The 22,347-nt window shown below is 42.4% G+C and overlaps 1 protein-coding gene across 1 annotated transcript in view; it reads left to right on the top strand.

Moving 5' to 3' along the window:
* Positions 1-20,776, top strand: part of LOC101435979 (long-chain fatty acid transport protein 2) — a 68,330-nt gene extending 47,554 nt beyond the window's left edge. The window contains exons 5-10 of the mRNA XM_058294213.2: positions 2,249-2,443; positions 11,396-11,486; positions 12,033-12,231; positions 14,137-14,234; positions 19,111-19,241; positions 20,307-20,776. Coding sequence (XP_058150196.1) covers positions 2,249-2,443; positions 11,396-11,486; positions 12,033-12,231; positions 14,137-14,234; positions 19,111-19,241; positions 20,307-20,483 — 891 coding nt within the window. The 3' untranslated portion in view covers positions 20,484-20,776. The remainder of the gene's footprint in view (positions 1-2,248; positions 2,444-11,395; positions 11,487-12,032; positions 12,232-14,136; positions 14,235-19,110; positions 19,242-20,306) is intronic.
* The last annotated feature ends 1,571 nt before the right edge of the window (positions 20,777-22,347 follow it).

Below are 22,347 nucleotides of genomic sequence, written 5' to 3'. Positions count from 1 at the left end.
TTACTGAGCAACATAATGCCTCGTGGACAGTGTCACCCTGTAATTCATTATCCAAATAGACATTTTTAAGGGCGAAAGGAACGTGATTAGTAATCCACCAGAGGACAGCCATGAAGAAGGCCTGGCCCTGGTCAACCCTACAAATGGCCACCCTACCTGCAGGCACTGGTAATTACAGAAGGGAAATGATTTAATGGCCTCAGGACCTCAGGAGCTGCTTAGGAGAATAGAGTCCTTCTCAGTCAGAAGCTCTAGGACTCCTACACGTTCAAAGAGCTTCTCAGGGGACTCTCCTCGACACCCTGATAAGAAGCACCAGCCTGGGAAGCAGATGTGGCTCAAGCGATTGGGCTCCTGTCTACCAAATAGGAGGTCAGGGCTCAATTCCCAGGCCTCCTGGTGAAGGCAAGCCGGCCCGAGCAGAGAGCTGGCCCACGTGGAGTGCCGCCCCACACGGAGAACTGGCACAGCAAGATGACACAACGAAAAGAGACACAGAGGAGAGACAATAAGACACCGCAGACCACGGAGCTCAGGTTGCACAAGAGAATGAGTGCATCTCTCCCTCTCCACAAGGGTTCAGGATCAGTTCCCAGTGCCACCTAAAGAGAAGAGAAGCAGACACAGAAGACACACAGCGAATGTACACAGGAGCAGACAGTGAGCCCAAATAACTGGGAGAGGAGAGAGAAGTAAGTCATTTAAGAAATGCAGCACCGGCCTGGGGTCACACATCTTTCTTTGCACCAGGAGTTCTTCACCTTTATTGTTCCACGGACCCCTTACTAAGTCCACACTATACCGTGTATTATTTAATAAATATATCACACCCACACCAACATGTCCCCAAAAGAAGTTTGTTTTTATTGCAGTTAAGCTCAGGGGGGCCCAGTTTTTACCAGCAACCAGTACGTGTCTACCTCATCAGGCAGGACTCCTTAACCAGCTTCACCACCAACAAGCACCTGACAAAATCACTGTACATGTAGGTTACTAACCACTTCCCCGCCTAGAAATCTCTTCAGAGCGTGTTTTCTTTTGTTTTAACAGAAAGGCTGGCCTCTCTCTTTGAACACTTCTTTCAAAAAGGAACTCTTGCTCCAAAATCACTTCATGGTCATTTCACAGTATAGGAAACAATGTAGAAAATCTCTTGAGAGCATTTACTCTTTTAAGTTAGTTGCTGTTTGATTTAAAAAAATGAACATTTGATGTGAGAGGAGAGGCCTCATTACCTAGCACTTCTACCCTTTCCTATTCTGTTTTCTATTAGAAAGAAGGTCATAGACTAACAGAATGTGCACATTAAAATTGTACTTACTTATCTGCTCAAGATGTGATCTCCTTGAGGACATAAATGACCTTATTAATACAAAAAATCATTAAAACCTCTCTAGGTTTGGACATATTTGAAGGGGCCTCATAAATGATTCTGGTCGAATGAAAAAGCACCCTAGTCCTGGCCCACCTCCCTCAAAGGCAAAAAGCTCTCAATTCAGTTTTTACACTCAAAGCAGCTTTTCCTTTGTGATTTTTATTTCTAGCAAAGCATGTTCCTCCCTGGCACCTCAGACACCTGGGAGCCAGCTTCCCCCTCCTCTTGCCCCTCCCAGCCCATGGGGACAGTTTCCTTGTCTTGGTTCGGCCTCTACGTGGCCTGTTTAATAAGGGAATGGCCGCGTTCCTCCAGGCCCTGCAGGCCTAGCAGTGCTGCTCTCTAATGACTTTTTGGAAAATGGCTCTCTCTTTGGACTGTGTTCTCAGCCATCGTTGAGGTCAAGTGAAAATCATTGCTTCAGCATGAAAGACACAACCCCGGGCCCTACTGGGGAGAGATGATCAGCCTCTGACACATCTTTCCTATGTGGGCTCTTCTTTCAGGCAAGTACTGAGACTCACCAGCATCATCAAGGAAACTATTAACACATTATTCTAACTTAAGATTGGATGTGGCTGAAATCTTGTTATCATCTAGTTCCATCAGATCATTTCGTCTTGCCCCTTAAAAATCAAAGTGGGAAAATCTGAGTCTTTGGTTGTTAAATCAGATTCTCGCTGCCAGGCCACACTGGATATATATGGGAGGGAGGTCCAGGGAATCAGGTGTGTGTATAGGCGGCAACAAAAGGCATGTTCTGAGGTGAATTTGTAATCTACTTAAGTGTGTAAAAATATACAGGCAATAATCAACACATAGATACAGACTCCAGAGATGTTTCAGTTTCACCTTCTTCTCCCCTTATCACAGAAACCAAATGATCGTGATCATAAAGTGAGAGTGGCAATAGGAAATGGATTGCGAGGAGATGTTTGGAGAGAGTTCATCAAGAGATTTGGGAATATCAACATTTATGAATTCTATGCTGCCACTGAAGGAAATATTGGATTTGTGAATTATACAAAAAAAATCGGGGCTGTTGGAAGAGTAAACTACCTACAGAGAGTAAGTACATTGCAAAATGAGAGGATGTGAAGCCAGTTTTCAGAAAATAGAGATTTCTTAAAAGCTACCTCATATGAAAATATAGAATGGTGCAGCCATTGTGGAGGACAGTTTCATGTTTCCTCAGGAAGCAACTAGAGAATTGTCTTATGATCCAGCAATCCCACTGCTAGATAAATACCCAGAAGAATTGAAAGCAGGGACACAAACAGATATATGCTTACCAGTGTTCATAGCAGCATTATGTACTGTTGCCAAAAGTTAGAAGCAACCCAAGTGTCCATCCACAGATGAATGGATAAACAAATTGTTATTTTATTAGTCAGCTGTAAGAAGAAATGAAGTTTTGGGGTTTTTTTTTAAAGTTTTTTTTTTTATTTCTTTCCCCTTCCCCCTTCCCCCGCCCCGCCCCAGTTTTCTGCTCTCTGTGTCCATTCGCTGTGTGTTCTTCTGTGACTGCTTCTATCCTTAGCAGCACCTGGAATCTGTGTTTCTTTTTGTTGCGTCATCTTGCTGTGTCAGCTCTCCATGTGAGCGGCACCATTCTTGGGCAGGCTGCACATTCTTTCATGCTGGGCGGCTCTCCTTATGGGGCACACTCCTTGGCGTGGGGCTCCCCTACGCGGGGGACACCCCTGCGTGGCAGGGCACTCCTTGAGCGCATCAGCACTGTGCATGGGCCAGCTCCACACTGGTCAAGGAGGCCGGGGGTTTGAACCTTGGACCTCCCATGTGGTAGGTGGACGTCCTATCCATTGGGCCAAATCTGCTTCCCTAAAACCTCCTTAAAAATAAAGTTTATTATATTAAAAAAAAAAGAAAAAGAAAAAGCTTACCTCACAATGGTATCAGGATTTCATGCAGCATCAGAGCTGTGGTCATGGTATCTCTAGTAGTATCACCAAAGAGATTTTGCTCATTCTCTATGACTGTAACCTTGAAAAAAAAATCAGCATCCTCAGACTTATAAAAAAAAGTCTAAATTTCCATTTATAACAACCCATCATAACTTTGCCATCTGCACCTTAAGTGAAGTCTTCCATTTACACTTGTATACTTAAACACCTGAAGGTTCCCAGTTCCATAAATTTACCATATACTGTGAAACATAGTATTTCCCTTTAACTGTCCTGTCCATGAGCTTTTAATATACACTGGTGCTGGGCCACACCTCTTGAACTTTGGATTCGTTTGTTCTGGGGTAGGGGCTAGGCATTAGTGTTTTTTATTTTTAAATTTTGTTTCTTTCTTTGTTTTTTGTTTGTTTTTATTTTATTAGCAAAGCTATAGGTATGTAGAAAATACAGAGTTCTCATATACCCCCCTATTATTAAGACCTTGGATCAGTGTGGTACATTTGTTAAAACTGATGAAAGGATAATATTATAATTGTCTATTAACTATAGCTCATGGTTTACTCTAGGGTTCACTGTGTGGTACACTCCTGTGGTTTTTGGGTATTGTTTTCTTTCATTCTAGTAACATATATACAATGTATAATTTCCCCTTTTAACCACATTCAAAAATATAATTCAGTGCTCTTAATTATATTCACAATCTTGTGCGTTCATCACCACCAACCATTACAAAAAATTTTCCATCACCCCAAACAGAAATGCTGTAAAATTTAAGCAACTAACTCCCTATTCCCTGACCTCTACCATGGCCCCTAGTAACCTTATTCCAATTATTTCCTATCAGTGAGAAGTGTCCTTTGGGCCTGGCTTGTCTCTCAGCTTGATTGTATTCAAGGTTCATTTATGTTGTCACATGTATCAGAACTTCATTTGTTTTTACAGCTGAATAATATTCCATTGCATGTATATATATTACATTTTGTTTATCCATTCATCAGTTGATAGACATTTGCATTACCCCCATCTTTTGGAAACTGAATAATGCCACTATGAACATCAGTGTGCAAATATCTGTTTGAGTCTCTGCTTTCAATTATTTTTGATATATACTTAGCAGTGAGATTCCTGGGTCATATGGTAATTCTATACTTTATTTTCTGAGGAACCACCACAGAGCCTGCACCGTTTTTACATTCCCATCAGCACTGAATGAGTATTTCTATTTCCCCACTTTTAACACTTGTGATTTTCTGTTTTTTTAACAGTAGTCACTCTAGTGGGTGAGAAATTGTATTTCATTGTGCTTTAGATTTGCATTTCCCTAATAGCTAATGATGTTGAGCATAATTTCATGTGCTTTTTTAGCCATTTGTGTATTTTCTTTGAAGAAATGTCTATTCAAGTATTTTGCCCACTTTTAAGGGTTGTTTGTCATATTGTCTGGCTGTCAGATTTATTTATATATTCTGGATATTAAGCCCTTATCCAGATATATGGATACATTGTTTCCAAATATTTTCTCCAATTCTAAAGGGTATATGTTTATTTTATTTTTTTACTTTCGTGATAAAGTCCTTTAATGCATAAAAGTCTTTAATCTGGATGAGGTCCCATTTATTTATTTTTTTTCCTTTTGTTTCTCATGCTTTGGGTGTAAAGTCTAAGAACCCATCACCTAACACATGGTCCTGAGGATACTTCCTTACTTTTCTAGAAGTTTTATTGTTCTGGTTTTTATACTTAGGTTTTTGATCCAATTTAAGTTGATTGTTGTACATGGTGTAAGATAGGAATCCACCTTCATTCTTTTGCATATGGAGATCCAGTTTTCCCAGCTCCATTTTTTGAAGACACTATCCTTTCCCAATTCAGTGGATTTAGCAGCCTTGTCAAAAATCAGCTGGGGAAGTGGATGTGGCTCAAGCAGTTGACTGCCCCCCTCCCACATGGGAGTCCCAGGTTCATTTCCCAGTGCCTCCTAAAGAAGTCAAACAAACAACAAGCAGACAATGAGCAGACATCGAGCAAAAAAAACAAGCAGACAATGAGAAAAAATAATAAGCAAAAACAATGAGCAAAAACAAGTGAAAACCAAACAAGCAGGGAGTGGATGTGGCACAAGCAGTAGAGTACCCGCCTCCCACATGGGAGGTCCTGGGTTCAGTTCCCAGTGCCTCCTAAAGAAAAAAGAGACATCAGGCAAAAAAAAAAAAAGGAGACAATAAGCAAACCCCATCTCAGTTTTTCATGTATTTTTTTATTTTAAAAAAACTTATTAAAACTTATTAAGGGCAGCAGATGTGGCTCAAGTGATGAGCTACTGCCTACCATTTGGGAGGTCCCGGGTTCTATCCCTGGGGCCTCCTGGTGAAAAAGAAGAAGAGAAAGCATGCCCACGTGGTGAGCCAGTGCCCATGCAAGTGCCCACGTGGTGAGCGTGAGTGCCCGCATAGTGAGTCAGTGCCCATGCAAGTGAGTCACACAGCAGCTGATGACGCAACAAAAGGGAGACAAGGGGAGAGTCAAGTTAAAGCACAGCAGAGACCAGGAACTGAGGTGGCGCAATTGATAAGGAACCTCTCTCCACATCAGAGGTCCCCAGGATTGAATCCTGGTGAATCCTAGAGGAGAGAAAATGAGAAGACAACACAGACAGCAAAAACAACAGGGTGGGAGAAGGGGAAGGGGGAGAAATAAATAAATAAATCTTTTTTAAAAATTTAAAAAACTTATTTTGAAAAATTAACTGACCATAAATATGAGGGTTGATTTCTAAACTCAAAATTCAATTCTACTGTTCTATATGTTTGTCCTTCTGCCACTGCCCTGCTCTTTATTTTCATTTATTTTTTTTTTACATACGGGGCCCAGGTTGTCTTTGTTTTTAAGATTTACTTATTTTATTTATTTTTCTCCCCTTCCCCACCACCCCAGTTGTCTGTTCTCTGTGTCAATTGCTGCGTGTTCTTTGTCCGCTTCTGTTGTTGTCAGCGGCACGGGAATCTGTGTTTCTTTTTGTTGCATCATCTTGCTGTGTCAGCTCTCTGTGTGGGCGGCACCATTCCGGGGCAGGCTGCACTTTCTTTTGCACTGGGTGGCTCTCCTTTCGGGGCACACTCCTTGCGCATGGGGCTCCCCTACGTGGGGGACACCCCTGCGTGGCACAGCACTCCTTGCGTGCATCGGCACTGCGCATGGGGGCCCAGGTGTTGAACCTGGGACCTTGTATGTAGGAAGCCAGCATGCGACCACTGAGCCACATCGGCTCCCCTGAGTTGCTTTTTTCATTTGTTTGCTTGTTGTTTGTTTTCTGTTTTAGGAGGCATGGAGAACCAAACCTAAAACCTCAATTTGGGAAGCAGGTGTTCAACTGCTTGAGCCACATGCACACCCCTGCCATGCTCTTTTAATTCCTGTGGCTTTGTAATAAGTTTTAAGATTAGGAAGTAAGAGTCCTCTTCTGTTCTGTTTCAAGATGGTTTTGGCTTTTCAGGGCTCCTTAACCTTCCATAAAAATTTGATGATTGGTTTTTCCATTTCTACAAAGAAGGCTGTTATAATTCTGATTCAGATTGCATTGAATCTGTAAATCATGTTTTGTAGAATTGACATCTTAACAATATTTAGTCTTCCAATCCATGAAGATGGACTGCATGGAGCCATGGAGCTTGCTTCTTTTCCTGGGCTTGTGCTTGCTCATGACCTTAGGAATTATCCCATTTACAGTTGACACAAGTTCAAATACCCCCCTACTCCTTTTGAAATAAACTTTTATCCCCTCCTGGGTGCTCTGTTGTATCACTTAGTGCAAGTAGCCCTTTCAACCAGGCGGCTTGGACTCTTGTTTCTTGCACTGCTTTAGCTGTCTGCAGGCAGCTTTTCTACCTTCAGGACAAGTTTCCTGTTTCAGCCTTTCAGTCTACCACTGGATAGGTTGGCACTGATATACAGGCACTCTAGTGTGTGCACAGTGGTTACTCTGGTCAGGGACCCACAGTGGGAGTGCAGGATGGCTCTACACTGTGTTAGGAGAAGGAGGGGCTAGCAAGAGTGTCAGGAGGTACTCCTACTGTGTTAAAACTGCTTTTTCTTGATTTGGCCCTCACAAAGTTACAGTAACCCTTTAACTGTTTTCTGGAATTTTGAGAAAGATGGCTCTGCCAGTTTTTGCTAGTTGTTCAGATTATTCTCTGGGTAGACAAAACCCTGGAGCGTCTTAACACCACTATATATTCAACCAGAAATCCAGGCATCAGTGTTTTTGTTGTTGTTTTTGTTGTTTTATAAATATATATATATATTTATAAATTTATATATTTATTTATGTATATACATTTTTTTATCTCCCTCCCCCCAAGATGCTTCCCTTGTCTGTCTGTTCACTGGTCTGCTCGTCTTCTTTAGGGCACACCAGGAACTGAACCTCGGACCTCCTGCATGGGAGGTGAGGGCCCAACCACTTGAGCCACTTCAGTTCCCTGCTGGTTGCATCATCTGTTCATTCTGGCAATTGAGGCATCTGTTTGTTGCGGCGCCTGCTTGTCTTCTTTATGAGGCACTGGGAACCAAACCCAGGACCTCCTATGTGGGAGATGGGCACCCAACTGCTTGAGCCACATCTGCTCTCTGGCATCAGTGTTTTTTAAAACACTGTGTGGCTTAAGCAGTTGAGTGCCTGCTTACCACATGGGAGGTCCTGGGTTTGGTTCCTGGTGCCTCCTAAAAACAAACAAACAAAAACAACAACAAGCGAACAAATGACAAAACCAACTCGGGAGCCATGTGGCACATTGGTTGAGCACCGGTTTCAGTATTTCAAAAAAACAAAATAAAAAACTATGCAACCAGGCTCTAGAACCACTCTCTTAGACTTTAAGGAGAGCTGGGGTACTTCCCAGTTCCAGGATCTGGTGAACAAATCTGTGTTTAATTTCCACCAGGATAATAATTATTATTTTTATGCCAGCTTATGTAGCAGTCTTTTTACCCTCTCAGTCACTTGATTACCTGTTTCTCTGGACAATCCATTTGCCTCTTTCATGGTCAAGCCATCAGTCTTCCAGATAACCTATATTTTTCAAAATACCAGGAATGTTTAGAGAATGCTGAGCCTGCATTGGCTTGAGCACTCAACTGCTGTCACTGGAGACAGCCCATCCTGCCTGGATACGCAGCAGCCGCACTGGAGCTCCCCAGTAACCTGCATCCCCACGGGCTGACCAGCAGAGTAGAGAGCTCTGACTCGAGTTCAACTCCCAGCTCTACCAAATACTGGCTGAGTGACTTCAGGAAAGTTACTTATATTCCTTAAGCCTCAGTTTCATGATCTGTAAAAGAGAGAGAAAAAGAGAAAATGTGAGCCCAGTCACTGGCCAAAATCCATTGTTAATAAGGGAAAAGAGTTGTTGGAAGAATTAAATTTAAAGATTTATTTATTTCTCTCCCCTTCACCCCCCACCCCAGTTGTCTGTTCTCTGGGTCTATTTGCTGCGTTGTCGTCTTTGTCCGCTTCTGTTTTTGTCAGCTGTACGGGAATCTGTGTCTCTTTTTGTTGCGTCATCTTGTGTGTCAGCTCTCCGTGTGTGAGGCACCATTCCTGGACAGGCTGCACTTTCTTTTGTGCTGGGCGGCTCTCCTTATGAGGCGCACTCCTTGTGCATGGAGCTCCCCTACACGGGGGACACCCCTGTGTGGCAGGGCACTCCTTGCGCGCATCAGCACTGTGCATGGGCCAGCTCCACACGGGTCACGGAGGTCCGGGGTTTGAACTGCGGACCTTCCCTGTGGTAGACGGACACCCTAACCACTGGGCCAAGTCTGCCGCCGGAAGAATTAAATTTAAATAACTTATGAAAGAACGCTTAGAGGCTAGTAGCCCCAATGCCTGTAAGATAACAGCTAGCCTTGAATAATTATTAGCTATAGTTATTACTATCACTAAGTTCCTGATCACAAGGCAAGTCCAAGGAGCCTCTCTGACAATGACGGCCAAACCTGTACTGCGCAGGTTGTCCACTGCCCTCCAGACCTGTGCCATCCCGTATGGTAGCCGTTAGCTGCATGTGACTACTTAAATTTAAATTGTGCACATTACATTTAAAATTTAGTTCTCCATCCATACTAGCCACATTTCAATTGCTCAGTGGCCACATGTGACTACCATATTGAGCAGTCCAGGTATGGGACATTTCCATCATGGCAGAAAATTTGATGGGGCAGCACTGCTACAACGGAGAATTGATTTCCTATTCCCAAATGTAACCACTACTAAGAGGTCGGTCTTTTTAGTAAACTCCAGTCTAATCTGTACTAGTCAAAACCTTAGAAACCCGGGCTAACTCCAATTCAAAAAAGGGAGGTCTGGGGAGCAGATGTGGCTCGAGCAGTTGGGCACCTGCCTCCCACATGGGAGTCCTGGGTTCAGTTCCCAGTGCCGCCTAAAGAAAAACAGACAACAAGCAAAAAAAAACCAACAACAACAAGCAGACAATGAGCAAAAAAAAAGAGAAAAAACAACAAGCCGACAATGATCAAAAACGAGCAGAAGAGCAAAAAGTATTAAAAAACATTGACTTGTACACTTTAAAAAGTGTGAATTATAAGGTTTATGAACTGTATATGAATAAAATTATTTTTAAAAAGATGAGGCTTTCTCCAAGCATTCAGAGAATTTCTTAAAATTTCCAGCTGGTCTAATAGCAAGTAAAACTAAGACATGGTGCAAGATACCCATATTTCTACTATTGATCCTCAAAAGGATGGGTTGCAAAGAAGTTTTTGTAATGAAAAAAAACCTGAAGGTTTTAGAGGCTGATGTCATATATTACTAGTTCTTTCCTTCCTCACACGTTGATTGCCATGTTTATAGCTGTTTTAAACAAAGCCATTTTTTTATTTTAAGAAGGAAGGTGTCCCTGCAAATAAGAAAGAAGCATTAGTTACTATCCAGAAATTATTTTACATTCTTGTAAATAAACAAATCTACATTAGTTGGCATGGATGCTACTTGCTTTTTGATGACCTTATCCACTACTGTTAAAAGGTTAACTTATTATGTAGATTTGCATGTAAATTTGAAATGGACACAGTAATCATGGGTATTAGTAAAATCCAATTACTGTCATATTTGCAATTTTTCTGTCAATAAAGGAAAATAATATGCTCATTGCTCTTACTGAAATACTTAAATTCTTTTGCCTTTGAATTATAGTATATATTAAATATAATAGAGTTTTAATAATTCTATAGTCATGAGAATGAAATATTTATACCATTGAACCTTAATATATTTGAGAAATGCCTTTGGAGATGTGAAACATCTAACAATAGCGTACTGATATAAGGTTATACAAGATTAAAAACTCATTTGTGGGGAGCGGATGTGGCACAAACGGTCAAGTGCCTGTTTCCCACATGGGAGATCCCAGGTTGGGTCCCCTGTGCCTCCTTAAAGAACAAAAGCAAACAATGAGCAAACGAGAAAACAAACTCAGGGAGCCGATGTGGCTCAGTGATTGAGCACCAGCTTCCCACATACAGGGTCCTGGGTCAAAACTCATTTGTGGTATGCACACCAAAAGACATGTACACGAATATTCATAGCAGCTTTATTTGAAATAGTCCAAAAACTCTCCAATTGCCCATTAACAGGAGGCTATATAAATAAATTGTTATATTCATACTAGGGACAACTGCACAGCAGTAAGAAGAGCAAGTTCTTGACACACATCAACGTGGATGGATGAATATCACAGGCATTATGCTGATGAAAGAAGCAGACCCAAAGGAGGACATTTATTTCGGTTATTTTAAGTTTGGCTAATTGACAGTGATAAAAGTCAGAGCAGTGGTTAACTTCGTGAGGGGATGGGTATTGACAGGAAAGGGGCGGGAGGAAACTTTTTAGGATGACAAAAATGTTTCATATCTTGGCATAGGTGGTAGTTATATGGGTATATGCATACACAACTGTTCACCAGGCTGTACCTTTAAGATGCATGCATGTTATGTACTTTACTGCATATATCTTCTACCACAGTAAAAAGGAAAAATGTGAAAGAATTTTACTAAAAATGATATATTTTAATTTTGCTAGAAAGTAATAACTTATGAGCTGATTAAATATGACGTGGAGAGAGATGAACCTGTTCGAGATGGAAATGGATATTGCATCAGAGTTCCCAAAGGTACAGTGGACTTTTGTTAAATTAATTGGTGTTTTTTCTTACCTTAGCTAAGTGACTTTTAAGGACTAAGATATTATTGCTAAAATGACTATATGGAAAAATATATCAGAGCTAAAATAGTTATAGAAATGCCAAAAAAAATGCATTTTACCACTACATTTTACATAATTACATTTTTAAACACAGCTTAGCAACCTCTTGCTTATGAGGTAAGCATTTTGTGGGAAGGGATATGTAATTATGGTTGCAAAATTAAACTTAGCTTTAGGCGGTCTTTTAAGCCTAAACTTCTGTGCATTTGTCTGTCTGTGTAAATCCTGCAGTAAAAGAGTAGCATTAAAAGAATTACAAATATGTGGCCATAGAGAATAATGTACTGTATATGGGAAGGCATGATAAACAAGGTATATGTAAATATGCATAGAAAAATGACACTTGCTGCAGCCAGCTTATAGCCAGTGTGTTGTAAAGCACCAGTTTAAGAGAAGGTTGATAATAAAATTTGCTTCCTGATAGCACATAAAATATTATTTTCTTTTCCTTTAGGTGAAGTGGGACTCCTTGTTTGCAAAATCACACAACTTACACCATTTAGTGGCTATGCTGGAGCAAAGACTCAGACAGAAAAGAAAAAACTGAGAGATGTCTTTAAAAAAGGAGATGTCTATTTCAACACAGGAGATCTTTTAATGGTTGACCACGGAAATTTCATCTACTTCCACGACAGAGTTGGAGATACATTCCGGTTGGTTTCTCTGGATTAGTGAGCTGGAAATAAGCAGATGCTCAGTTTGGCTTAAGACAGACATTGGAATTGCATTCCACTTTCGTTAATGGTGCTTTATGTCCTTCTATCTCTTTGACATGGTGATTCAACCGTCTGTAGTCCAGAGAATAAGAAGGGAAATAAGTAATGTAACTCTTCCGTGCAGTTCATTTATTTTTGGTGCAATAACACCAGATGAGACTATAGCAGGAAACCTGTGTCTGATTTTTGGAGTCTGAAAATCTTAGTCCATCCAGCTCCTCTTATTTCTCCGTTGTTCTTACTGGCCCCTTAGGACAGCCAGGGATTTTCACACTGTTTCCAATCATGGGCTTTTTCCAGATAAAATGGAATGCAAATTAATGTGGCGCTGCTCTGGTTGAAAAGGAGGTGAGGCATTCAGAACCCCACCTGCCCACCGCCCTCTTACTCTGTCTTCCTCCAGGGGTTTCCCACAGAACCCCCCAGGTCAGCACGATGAGTTTGAAAATCTTCATACGAGACCTTCATGGTCTACTCAATCCCAACAGCAGCACAATGCAGACTTTCTTCTTGCGTAAACTCCTTGAGGACGGCTCTGTGCCTTTTGTTACTCCACTCCCGCTGCCAGGACTCAGTACAGTGTCTGACACTCATAATTATTGGTTAAGGAAGAAAGGAAATTGCCAGATAGGAGACCCAAGCCCCCAGGCCTCTGCCTCTGATCAGCTGTGTGATCAAGACAGGTAACCTTCTCCCCTCAGTTCTTTCATTTACGAAATGATTGTCCGAGTCATTTCAAGGTCCCTTGCATTTCTAATATCCACAACTCAAGGTCTATATCATTATGCCACTTTCTATCCAGATATTTTGAGATGCCTAGATACTTCTAGGAGATCTAAATAATTTTTTAAATGTAAAACAAAATTTAACTCTATTGAGTGAAAATTAGCACCTGATTCAGTATTAACATTACCTTCTCCCTACAATTAAAGCATGATTTTTTTCTTTCTAATTAAAAACTTTGACATTACCAGAAGAGTCAGAAATACAAGTATAAAGTTTTATTAAATAGAAGTTCACAAACTGAATTAGAAAGCAATATAAGTTAGCAAATGAGAAAAATAAGAGGCCTAAACACAGCAAGACATGGTGAGGTTTATTTGTGATTTCTAGTGCCTTTCTTAGGCCAGGGCTGTATTGTAACATTAGAACATTCTGTGTATTATGCTTCATGTGGCAAGATTTAAATTCCACATTTTATTACCTAGGCCTGTGTCTTTGCCTTTTTTTTTTTTTAACTGTTTATTTTTAAGATTTGTTTTTATTTATTTCTCTCTCTTCCCCTCCCATCCCCCCCAGTTGTCTGCTGTGTCCATTCGCTGTGTGTTTTGTGTCCACTTGTATTCTTGACAGTGGCACCGGGAATCTGTGTCTCTTTATGTTGGGGCATCTTGCAGCGTCAGCTCTCCATGTGTGCAAGCCCCTCCTGGGCAGGCTGCGCTTTCTTTCGCACGGGGCAGCTCTCCTTACGGGGTACACTCCTTGTGCGTCGGGCTCCCCTACACAGGGGACATTCGTGAGTGGCACAGCGCTCCTTGTGCACATCAGCACTGCGCGTGGGCCAGCTCACTACACGGGTCAGGATGCTCTGGGTTAGAACCCTGGACCTCCCATGTGGTAGGCAGATGCTCTGTCCATTGCACCAAGTCTGCTTCCCTGTGTCCTTGCCTTTTATTCTCTAAGCAATGATGCCTTTCAAACCGTGACTAAGTTGGGAGTTGGGGGCCAAGATGGGGAAGACGAGAGCAGCCACCCCGCAGGGTTCTGAAGGAATCACCTGTTCTCTCAGTCAACCTGGACCACAAACCAGTGGCTTCTGCTGACTACTGCCTTTTTTCCCAGGTGGAAAGGAGAAAATGTGGCTACCACTGAAGTCGCTGACATACTGGGTCTGGTTGACTTTATCCAAGAAGTGAATGTCTATGGAGTGCCTGTGCCAGGTACACACAGAGATATTATAAACCTAGGCCTAATTCAGTACAGTGTCTGAAAACAATTTTAACCTCGGGGCAGAGCTTGTCATTTCTTTCTCCTGCCGGCTGGACAATAAAGCAACTCTTTCAGCTACCAGGGAGCAAGGAGCTTATGCCTGGTTTATGTTCCATTATAAAAGCCAAGTCATTGCCTCTGAGCCAGGCCTTCCTTGTGGTTCAGCCCCCAGCTGTTCTCAAGCTAAGTCTCTCTGAGCTGCAAGGTCCCATGCTGTGTTTGGCCTGCCTCAAGAAAAGAAGTGTCATGCTTGAGAGCTGAAAAAATGTTTTTCAGACTTGGAACTAGGAGACACAAGAGCAAGTGCAGTTGCTAAAATTTAAACTGGGAAGGAGTTGATTTGGTCCAGGCTGTTCTTGTAAAGAAGGTCCCCCACTAAATTTCAAAATCATCATACAGCATGTTGTCACCAAGGCTTCCCCTGATGTTCTGCTTCTGCCCAGAGAGTGAGGTGTGCCACGGTCTGAGTTTGAGTCCAGGCTCTGGCACTTACTGGCTTTTTCACTTCAGGCAAATCACTAAATTTAGGGATCATATGTGCTCTGCCGTTAAGATTGTCCCAAAAATTAATTCATTGTAATTATATAAGTACTGTATATAGTTTTTCATTGTAAAACCTCCAAAGCTGTGCCCAAATATTAGGTGGTAGCAATAGTTTCCCCCCAGGATTCAGTATTCAGGATTCTCACCCATGATAAAGTGGAGCTCTAAAGTTCCCTTTTCACATGCCCTTGTGCTATCCTAGTTTAGAGAATATTGGTGGATTTCTCTTGCCTGCTTCTCTCCAGCTCTGTGACAATGACACGATGAGAGGCATAGCCACATCTCAGGCCATGGAGTGTGAGGGGTGCAGAATACTCATCATGCGAGTCCCGAGGAGAGAGCGCTGGACCTTGGGCTGGACTAGCACATGTTCTTGAGTCATGGTTGCCAGGCTCACAGACCCCGCCTGGAATGTTGTGTGCACTTCTAAAGGCTGAAGCTTACAAGGGTGAAAACACAAAAGCGGAACTAAAAAAAATGGAGTGGAATACCACGTCACATCCACTAGAATGGCCATTATTAAAGAAAACAAAAAACAAAAGGGAAAATAACAAATGTTAGTGAGGATGTGGAGAAATAGGAACCCTTGCCCATTTTTGGTGGGGAAGTTGTACAACCACTGTGGAAAACATTTCAAGAGTTCCTGAGAAAGTTAATACAAAATTATCATATGACCCAGCAATCCCAGTTCTAAGAATATATCTAAAAGACTTAAAAGCAGGGACTCAAACATATTTGAACACCAATGTTCATAACAGCATTGTTCACAATAGCAAAAAGTGGAAGTAATCCAGTGTCCATCAACAGATGGATGGAAAAACAAAATGTGTTATATACAATGGAATACTGTTCAGCCATAAAAAGGAATGATGTATTGACATTTATGACAACATGGTTGAATCTTGAAAGCATTATATTGCATGAAATAGACCAGATACAAAAGAACAAATAGTGTATGATTTCACTTACATGAAATAGCTGAAATAAAAGAGAATATAAAGGCAGAAAGTAGATTACAGGTTAGCAGAGGCTGGGGTTGGGGAAGGGACATATGCAGAGTTATTGCTTAATGGTACAGAGATTTCATTTAGGGTGACAGAAAAGTTTCAGAATGAATGGTGGTGATTGTGGCAAAATATTGTGAATGTAATTATCATGTTGGCTGAATTGTGTGCATTATGGTGATTAAAATGGAAAACATACATATGTTACAATTTAAAAAAAAAAAACCTTAAAAAAAAAAGGAATGGAAGGAACTAGCCCAGGCCTCCTCCAAGTGGAGTCCACAGACTGACACCTTCACCCAGGAGCTTGTTGGAAGTGCAGTTTCTGAGGCCCACTCCAATCCTCCTGAATCAGAGGGGGCCGGGCCCAGGAGCTGCGTGTTAACAAGCTGTCCCAGTCAGTGCTGGAAACACTAACATCTGAGAAGCACCGAAGCCCAGATCTTATGGATCTCTGGGGTTTGGATCTCAGAATCTGTTTGTCTGTGTGTGTGTGTTTTCATTTTTAATTTTATATCAGTGAAATAGCATAAAAATTGCCATTTTAAAAATCATTTTAAGTGTACAGTTCAGTGTCATTAATTACATTAACAGTATTGTGCAACCACCACCACTATTTCCAAAAATTTTCATCACTCCAAACAGAAATTCTGTACTTATTAAGCCATAACTGCCCATTCCCCCATCTCCCCATCCTCTGGTAACATCTAGTATAATTTATGTCTCTATGAATTTGCAGATTCTAGATATTTCATGTAATTGGAATCAATATTTGTCTGGCTTATTCACTTTGCATGTTTTCAAGGCTCATCCATGTCATAGCGTGTATCAGAGCTTCAGTCCTTTTTATGCCTGAATAATATTCCATTGTATAGATACACCACAATTTATTCATCAGTTGATGATCACTTGGATTGTTTTTTGTATGTCTTTTTTTAATTCCCAAGTGATTCTGATGACCAGCAAGTCTTGGGAGCCACTAATATAGAGCCAAGAAGAGGAGGATAATGGTCTTCAAATGACTGGAAGACAATCGGGTAGTACAAGGAACAAGTGTGTTTCCATGTTGTACCAGAGATGAGAACTAAAACCCAGTGGTTGAAATGACCAGTGAGCAAAATTTAGCATGAGAATTCTCCTGTACCCGTAGGGGCCCAACAATAGAATGGGCTATCTCCTAGGGTAGGGAGTATCCCATTAGCTCAGGCATGTAAAAGAAGGTTGGCTGTCTGACAGAGATCCTGAGAATTTTTGCAGCAGTGAAAGATTAAGGATGGACATTGCGTCCCTCCCACCATTCAGATTCTGAGATTCTCAGGGTCTCACTTGTTATCTGGACTTCCTTCCACAGCGGCCAGGCCCCACTCCAGTGTGGAAATGCAGGGATTCTGCCCTTGAGGCATCCATCCACCATGGTGATTTCCCCCTCATAGAGGTCTGAGCAGTGCTTTTATAGATCTCAGCTTTGGAACTGGAGTGAACTTCTAGGTTCAGGCCTAGAACGGAGTTTTTTTCTAGGTATCACCAGGACTGCCCAACCCTCTAGAACTTTCTATTCTCAACAGAGCTTTCTCCAGTGATGAAAATGTTCTGTTTGTGCAACGTCCATCATGATAGCCAATAGCCCCATGTGACTATTGAGCGCTTGAAATGTGGCTAGTGTGACCGAGGAATTGAAGTTTAAATTTTATTTAATTATAACTCATTTTTAATTTTAATAGCCACATGTGACCATTGATGCCATATTGGACAGTGCAGCTCTAGAGAACCCATGGCCAGAGGTGATCGTTAGACCTAGCTCAGAACTACTGTATACTGGAACCTTTCCCCTGGAGCTGGAGCTGAACTAGCCCCAAACCACACTCTGGAAGTTGGAGGAAAGGCCCAAGACCCAGCAGGATCATTCACCTCTCCGTCTGGGATTTCCACTGCCAGAGCAAGAAGCAAGGAGCCAGTCGACACTGAGAATTTCTGTTGCATCAGTCCCTACCTTAATTCTAAAAGGAGCTTATGGAGACATTTGAGATTCCTGAGACAGGAGCCTTTAGGATAACTACCAGGGACCCCTAAAGAAAGACGGTCTGGTACGCTACCCCCTCCCTTAGATAAGAGGCAAATTAAATGAGGGTGTGTTTCCTTTCTTTTAATATTTGCTTTTGGTTTTGTTTTGTTTTGTTTTTTGTTTTGTTGGGGTTTTTTGGGGGGCTGTGTTTTTTGGCTTTGTTTTGTTTTTTGTTTTTACTTGCCTGCCTTAGAGTGATAGGTAAACACACAATCACCATGGGAGAGATTTCAAAAGCTAGGGCCCAGGTGACGAAGGCCGGCTCCTTCCCCGGCTCTGATTACAGCTAAGTAGTTGAGGGAAGTGGAGCTGGACTCCCGCTGGGTTGGTTGGACCAGGTAGAAATTATAGTAATACCTAATTACTACTGTCCTCCCAAAGAAAACAATGGTAATTGTTCTAAACACCTCTCCAGTTACCGCCCTGCCGGAGAGGGAGGAGAGAACCGTTATTAGGCTCTGCTTTCTCTGTGGAGAGCAGAGCCTCTCAGGACTAAGGGGCATCAATGCGAGGGCACAAAATGACTCGCCCTTGCACCTCGCCTTCACCCTCCTGTCCCTCAGCTTCCCTGAAATGCAGGGAGGCAAAGCTATCAGGACGCTTGATTAAATAAGTAAGTCTCAAAGGTGGCGTTTGTGCCTGGGGGAGCCGCAGACCTGACACTGCAACCTAAAGAGCAACCTGAGCGCAGCAATTCGTGGTGTGGAACAAGGACTATTGACTGGAGTCCCCAAGACCTTCCGCTCGCCACCAGTCTGACCTGCCTCCCGCTCCACAGCTTTCCTTCTAGGCTGCTAAGGAGAAGGATGCTGATGACAGGCCCAGGTCTGGAGCCAGCCTGCCTGGATTTAGTTTCCCACCCTGCCTAGAAGTCACTGTGTGACCTACCTTCAACTAGTCTCTTAGCATCTTTAAGCCTAGGTTTCTTCATCTGCAAAGGGGCGATGACATCTGTACCACTTCAGAGGGTTGTTGTAAGAATTAAATACAACAATCCATGAAACACACTTAGCGCAAGGCCTGGCACATAATAAAGATTCGATCAGTGCATAGCAATTACGTTCACTTTAGAGTAACTTCAATATAAAAATTTGAAACAAAAATTCCAGCCATCTGAAAGAAGCCCATGCCATAACATTGTCTCGGTTCACAGTTCCTTAAATTGAAGCATCATAAATAAATAGCTATGACACGTGATTTTTCTCACTTTATTTGTAGGTCACGAGGGTCGAATTGGCATGGCTTCAATCAAGTTGAAGGAGGACCATGAATTTGATGGACAGAAACTTTTCAGACAAATTGCCGATTACCTGCCTAGTTACGCAAGGCCCCGGTTTATAAGAATACAGGTGAGACCCCTTGTTATCAAGGTCAATCATCTTTTCTCCTGAAGACCACTGTCTCTTAGGAAACAACTCCCCTCCTACCATGGTGACCACGTCAGCCAATTTTTCACTCCCTTTCCAGAAAGCTCAGAAAGGAGTGTCATGGATGAAAAGGAAGGAGAAATAACAAAGTACAGCGAGCAGAAACCCAATCCTAATCCCTTTCTCCTTAAAATAACAGGCCAGTTCATTCAACAAATAACTCACTAAGTCTGTTTGATAAGGTGTGACAATCACTTAACACTGAAACATTCTGACTCCTATTTTTGTTTCCAGCCTTAACGAATGGAAGAATCCACTGAAGGCCTACCCTTGCTATGGTGTGAATTTTAATGTGGCATCATTAGCCAAGGGCTCAATTTTTATCACTAGAGGGATTGTTTTTTCCTTTCTCAAACATTAACCCTCTGGTTAAACACTCTGACTGTCAGACTTTAAGCTCTGTGATTCTGCTTCTGAAAATTTGAGAAGACAAATGTGAAGAGTCCACAGATTGCTGAGATTACAGGGTTATGTCTCTTGATAGTCCTAAGAACCAACATTCACTTTGCAACTAGATGGTAGAAAGACATGAGATGGCCTCCAATCATCACCTTTTAACTGGAAGAGAAACCAGTCTTCAGCCTTACAAACAGGCTGAAAAAGAGTTGTCTGTGTATAGATGGTCTCTTTTCCCCACCCCCACCACTTATCAGCTATTCCAGTAATACCTGAAGCTTCACCCACTGCCCACCCGCTGCTGGGAAATCTACAGGCACAAGCGTTTCACTGTTGACAGCCCCTCACTCCCCGACTCGTCATCTTAAAGCATTTCAGGAAATGAAAAATACCCCCTGCAAATGGCCCCCTAGTGGTGTTCTCAGAACAGGAGCTATCAGTGTCATAGGAAACTTCCCACAATTCTCAAATGAGCCAGGGATGCCACGCGGTTGCCAATGTCCCTGCCCCCACCCCTGCTGCCCACCCTGCCACTAATCTGTAAAACTATCACAACGTGGGTTTGTTGTTGGTTTTGTTTTGTTTTTTCAGGACAACATTGAGACCACTGGAACTTTTAAACACCGCAAAGTGACCCTCGTGGAGGAGGGCTTTGACCCCGCAGTCGTCAAAGATGCCTTGTATTTCTTGGATGACAAAGCAAATATATATGTACCTATGACTGAGGACATTTACAATGCCATAAGTGATAAACGTCTGAAACTCTAAATATTCCCAGGAAGACAACTCATATATCCAGAAAGAAGCAGAAAGGACCTAGCCTCTTGACCTTGATTTGATTGAAGATTGTGAGGTACAATTTTTTTTTTTTTAGGAAATTAGGCATACACGTAAGGGGAGATTTTTTTAAAACTTATACCTGACCCTTTGCAAGCTAAAGGACTTAGACATAATTTTTTCAATTCGTACCTGTTTTTATTTGCAAACTAAGCTTGTTGGAAGGAGACCCTATTTTTTTTTTTAATGTGTAATAAAATAAATGAACGCCAATGTAAGCGATAGTACTGTCTCTCGTGTTCTTTCCTGACTTTATCCTCAAGGCCACATCAGCCACTCCAGAAGCCTGACTGCCTCACAGGTAGCTAATTGTGGATGTCCCATTCACTGTGGTCATGGCATTCTCACCGGTGCAGAACCCAGTTGAAACCCAGCTGATTTCAGTTATAGGGAGGCCAGCTCTCCCCACCAGAAGCATCCTGGCCACAGTCCACAAACAGCATTATCCAGGAGATGTAATGCCGTCTCTATTCCTGGACAGAGCCAACTCTGTAGCCTTCACATAAAAGGTTCTTCACATAAAAGGTGTGCAGTCCATGATTTTTAGCTACATCGGTGTTTGCAAACTCAAGCATTTGTGGGACTCACATAAGTAAAGTGGGTGAGAGAAGCAGGACAGGAATGAATGGGGCAAGCTTGGGGACTGCCACTACTCAGCTTCAGTCAGCTGCTTATCCTGTAGGGATACAGGTCAGATACAGACAGATATGCTGATTACACAGAAAAGAGAAATCCAGATGTTTATGTGAATCTCCCCATTTTTAAATAGAAAATGCCAAAATTATTAAAAATTTTATGTGGACCAAACAAAACGTATCTGTGGACCAGATGAATCCCAGATCTCTAGTTAGTGCCCCCAGCCCTGTGTGATTGTGGGGTGTGCCACGTGCTCATCAGGCCTGGCCTGGTTTTATTTCACCCCAGCCTCTGGCCGACAGGAGTCTCTTCAAGGGCCTGGGACCCTTTGATGTGGCAAGGAGGGTTTGGGAACTTCTCTGGAGGAGTTCCTTCTCCTTACACTGAGCTGCCTCTCTCCCTGCATGTATTTCCTTGCCTCTGCATATATCAGCTGCAGACAGAGTGCCCCCATTCCCAAAATGGTACTAGGACTTTTTTTAAAAACGCATTCCTTTATGTGACTCATGAGAAAACTTATCAGAATCCCTCTCCCCACTCATCACGTCTAACAATCAACAATTCATGGGCACTTAATGTGCATAAGACATTTGAGGATGGCCTAAGGAAAACTCTGAAAATTTATCTTTGTGAATTTTGCCAATAATTCAGAATTAGTTTTGCTTGTGAGCCAGCACTTGAGAATTTTTGCAAAAAAATTTTGCAAAAAAAGCTCTACCGGGAAACGGACTTTGGCCCAGTGGTTAGGGCGTCCGTCTACCACATGGGAGGTCCGCGGTTCAAACCCCGGGCCTCCTTGACCCGTGTGGAGCTGGCCATGCGCAGTGCTGATGCACGCAAGGAGTGCTGTGCCACACAGGGGTGTCCCCCGCGTAGGGGAGCCCCACGCGCAAGGAGTGCTCCCGTGAGGAGAGCCGCCCAGCGTGAAAAGAAAGAGCAGCCTGCCCAGGAATGGCGCCGCCCACACTTCCCGTGCCGCTGACGGCAACAGAAGCGGACAAAGCCGCTGACAACAGAAGCGGACAAAGAAACAAGACGCAGCAAAACAGACACCAAGAACAGACAACCAGGGGAGGGGGGGAAATTAAATAAAAATAAAAATAAAAAAAAAAAAAAATAAATTAAAAATAAAGAAATGTTTCGAGTCACAATAATAAAT

Source organism: Dasypus novemcinctus, chromosome 3 (assembly GCF_030445035.2).
Source record: "Dasypus novemcinctus isolate mDasNov1 chromosome 3, mDasNov1.1.hap2, whole genome shotgun sequence".
Classification (NCBI taxonomy): domain Eukaryota; kingdom Metazoa; phylum Chordata; class Mammalia; order Cingulata; family Dasypodidae; genus Dasypus; species Dasypus novemcinctus.
This window is presented reverse-complemented; position numbering and strand designations above follow the sequence as displayed.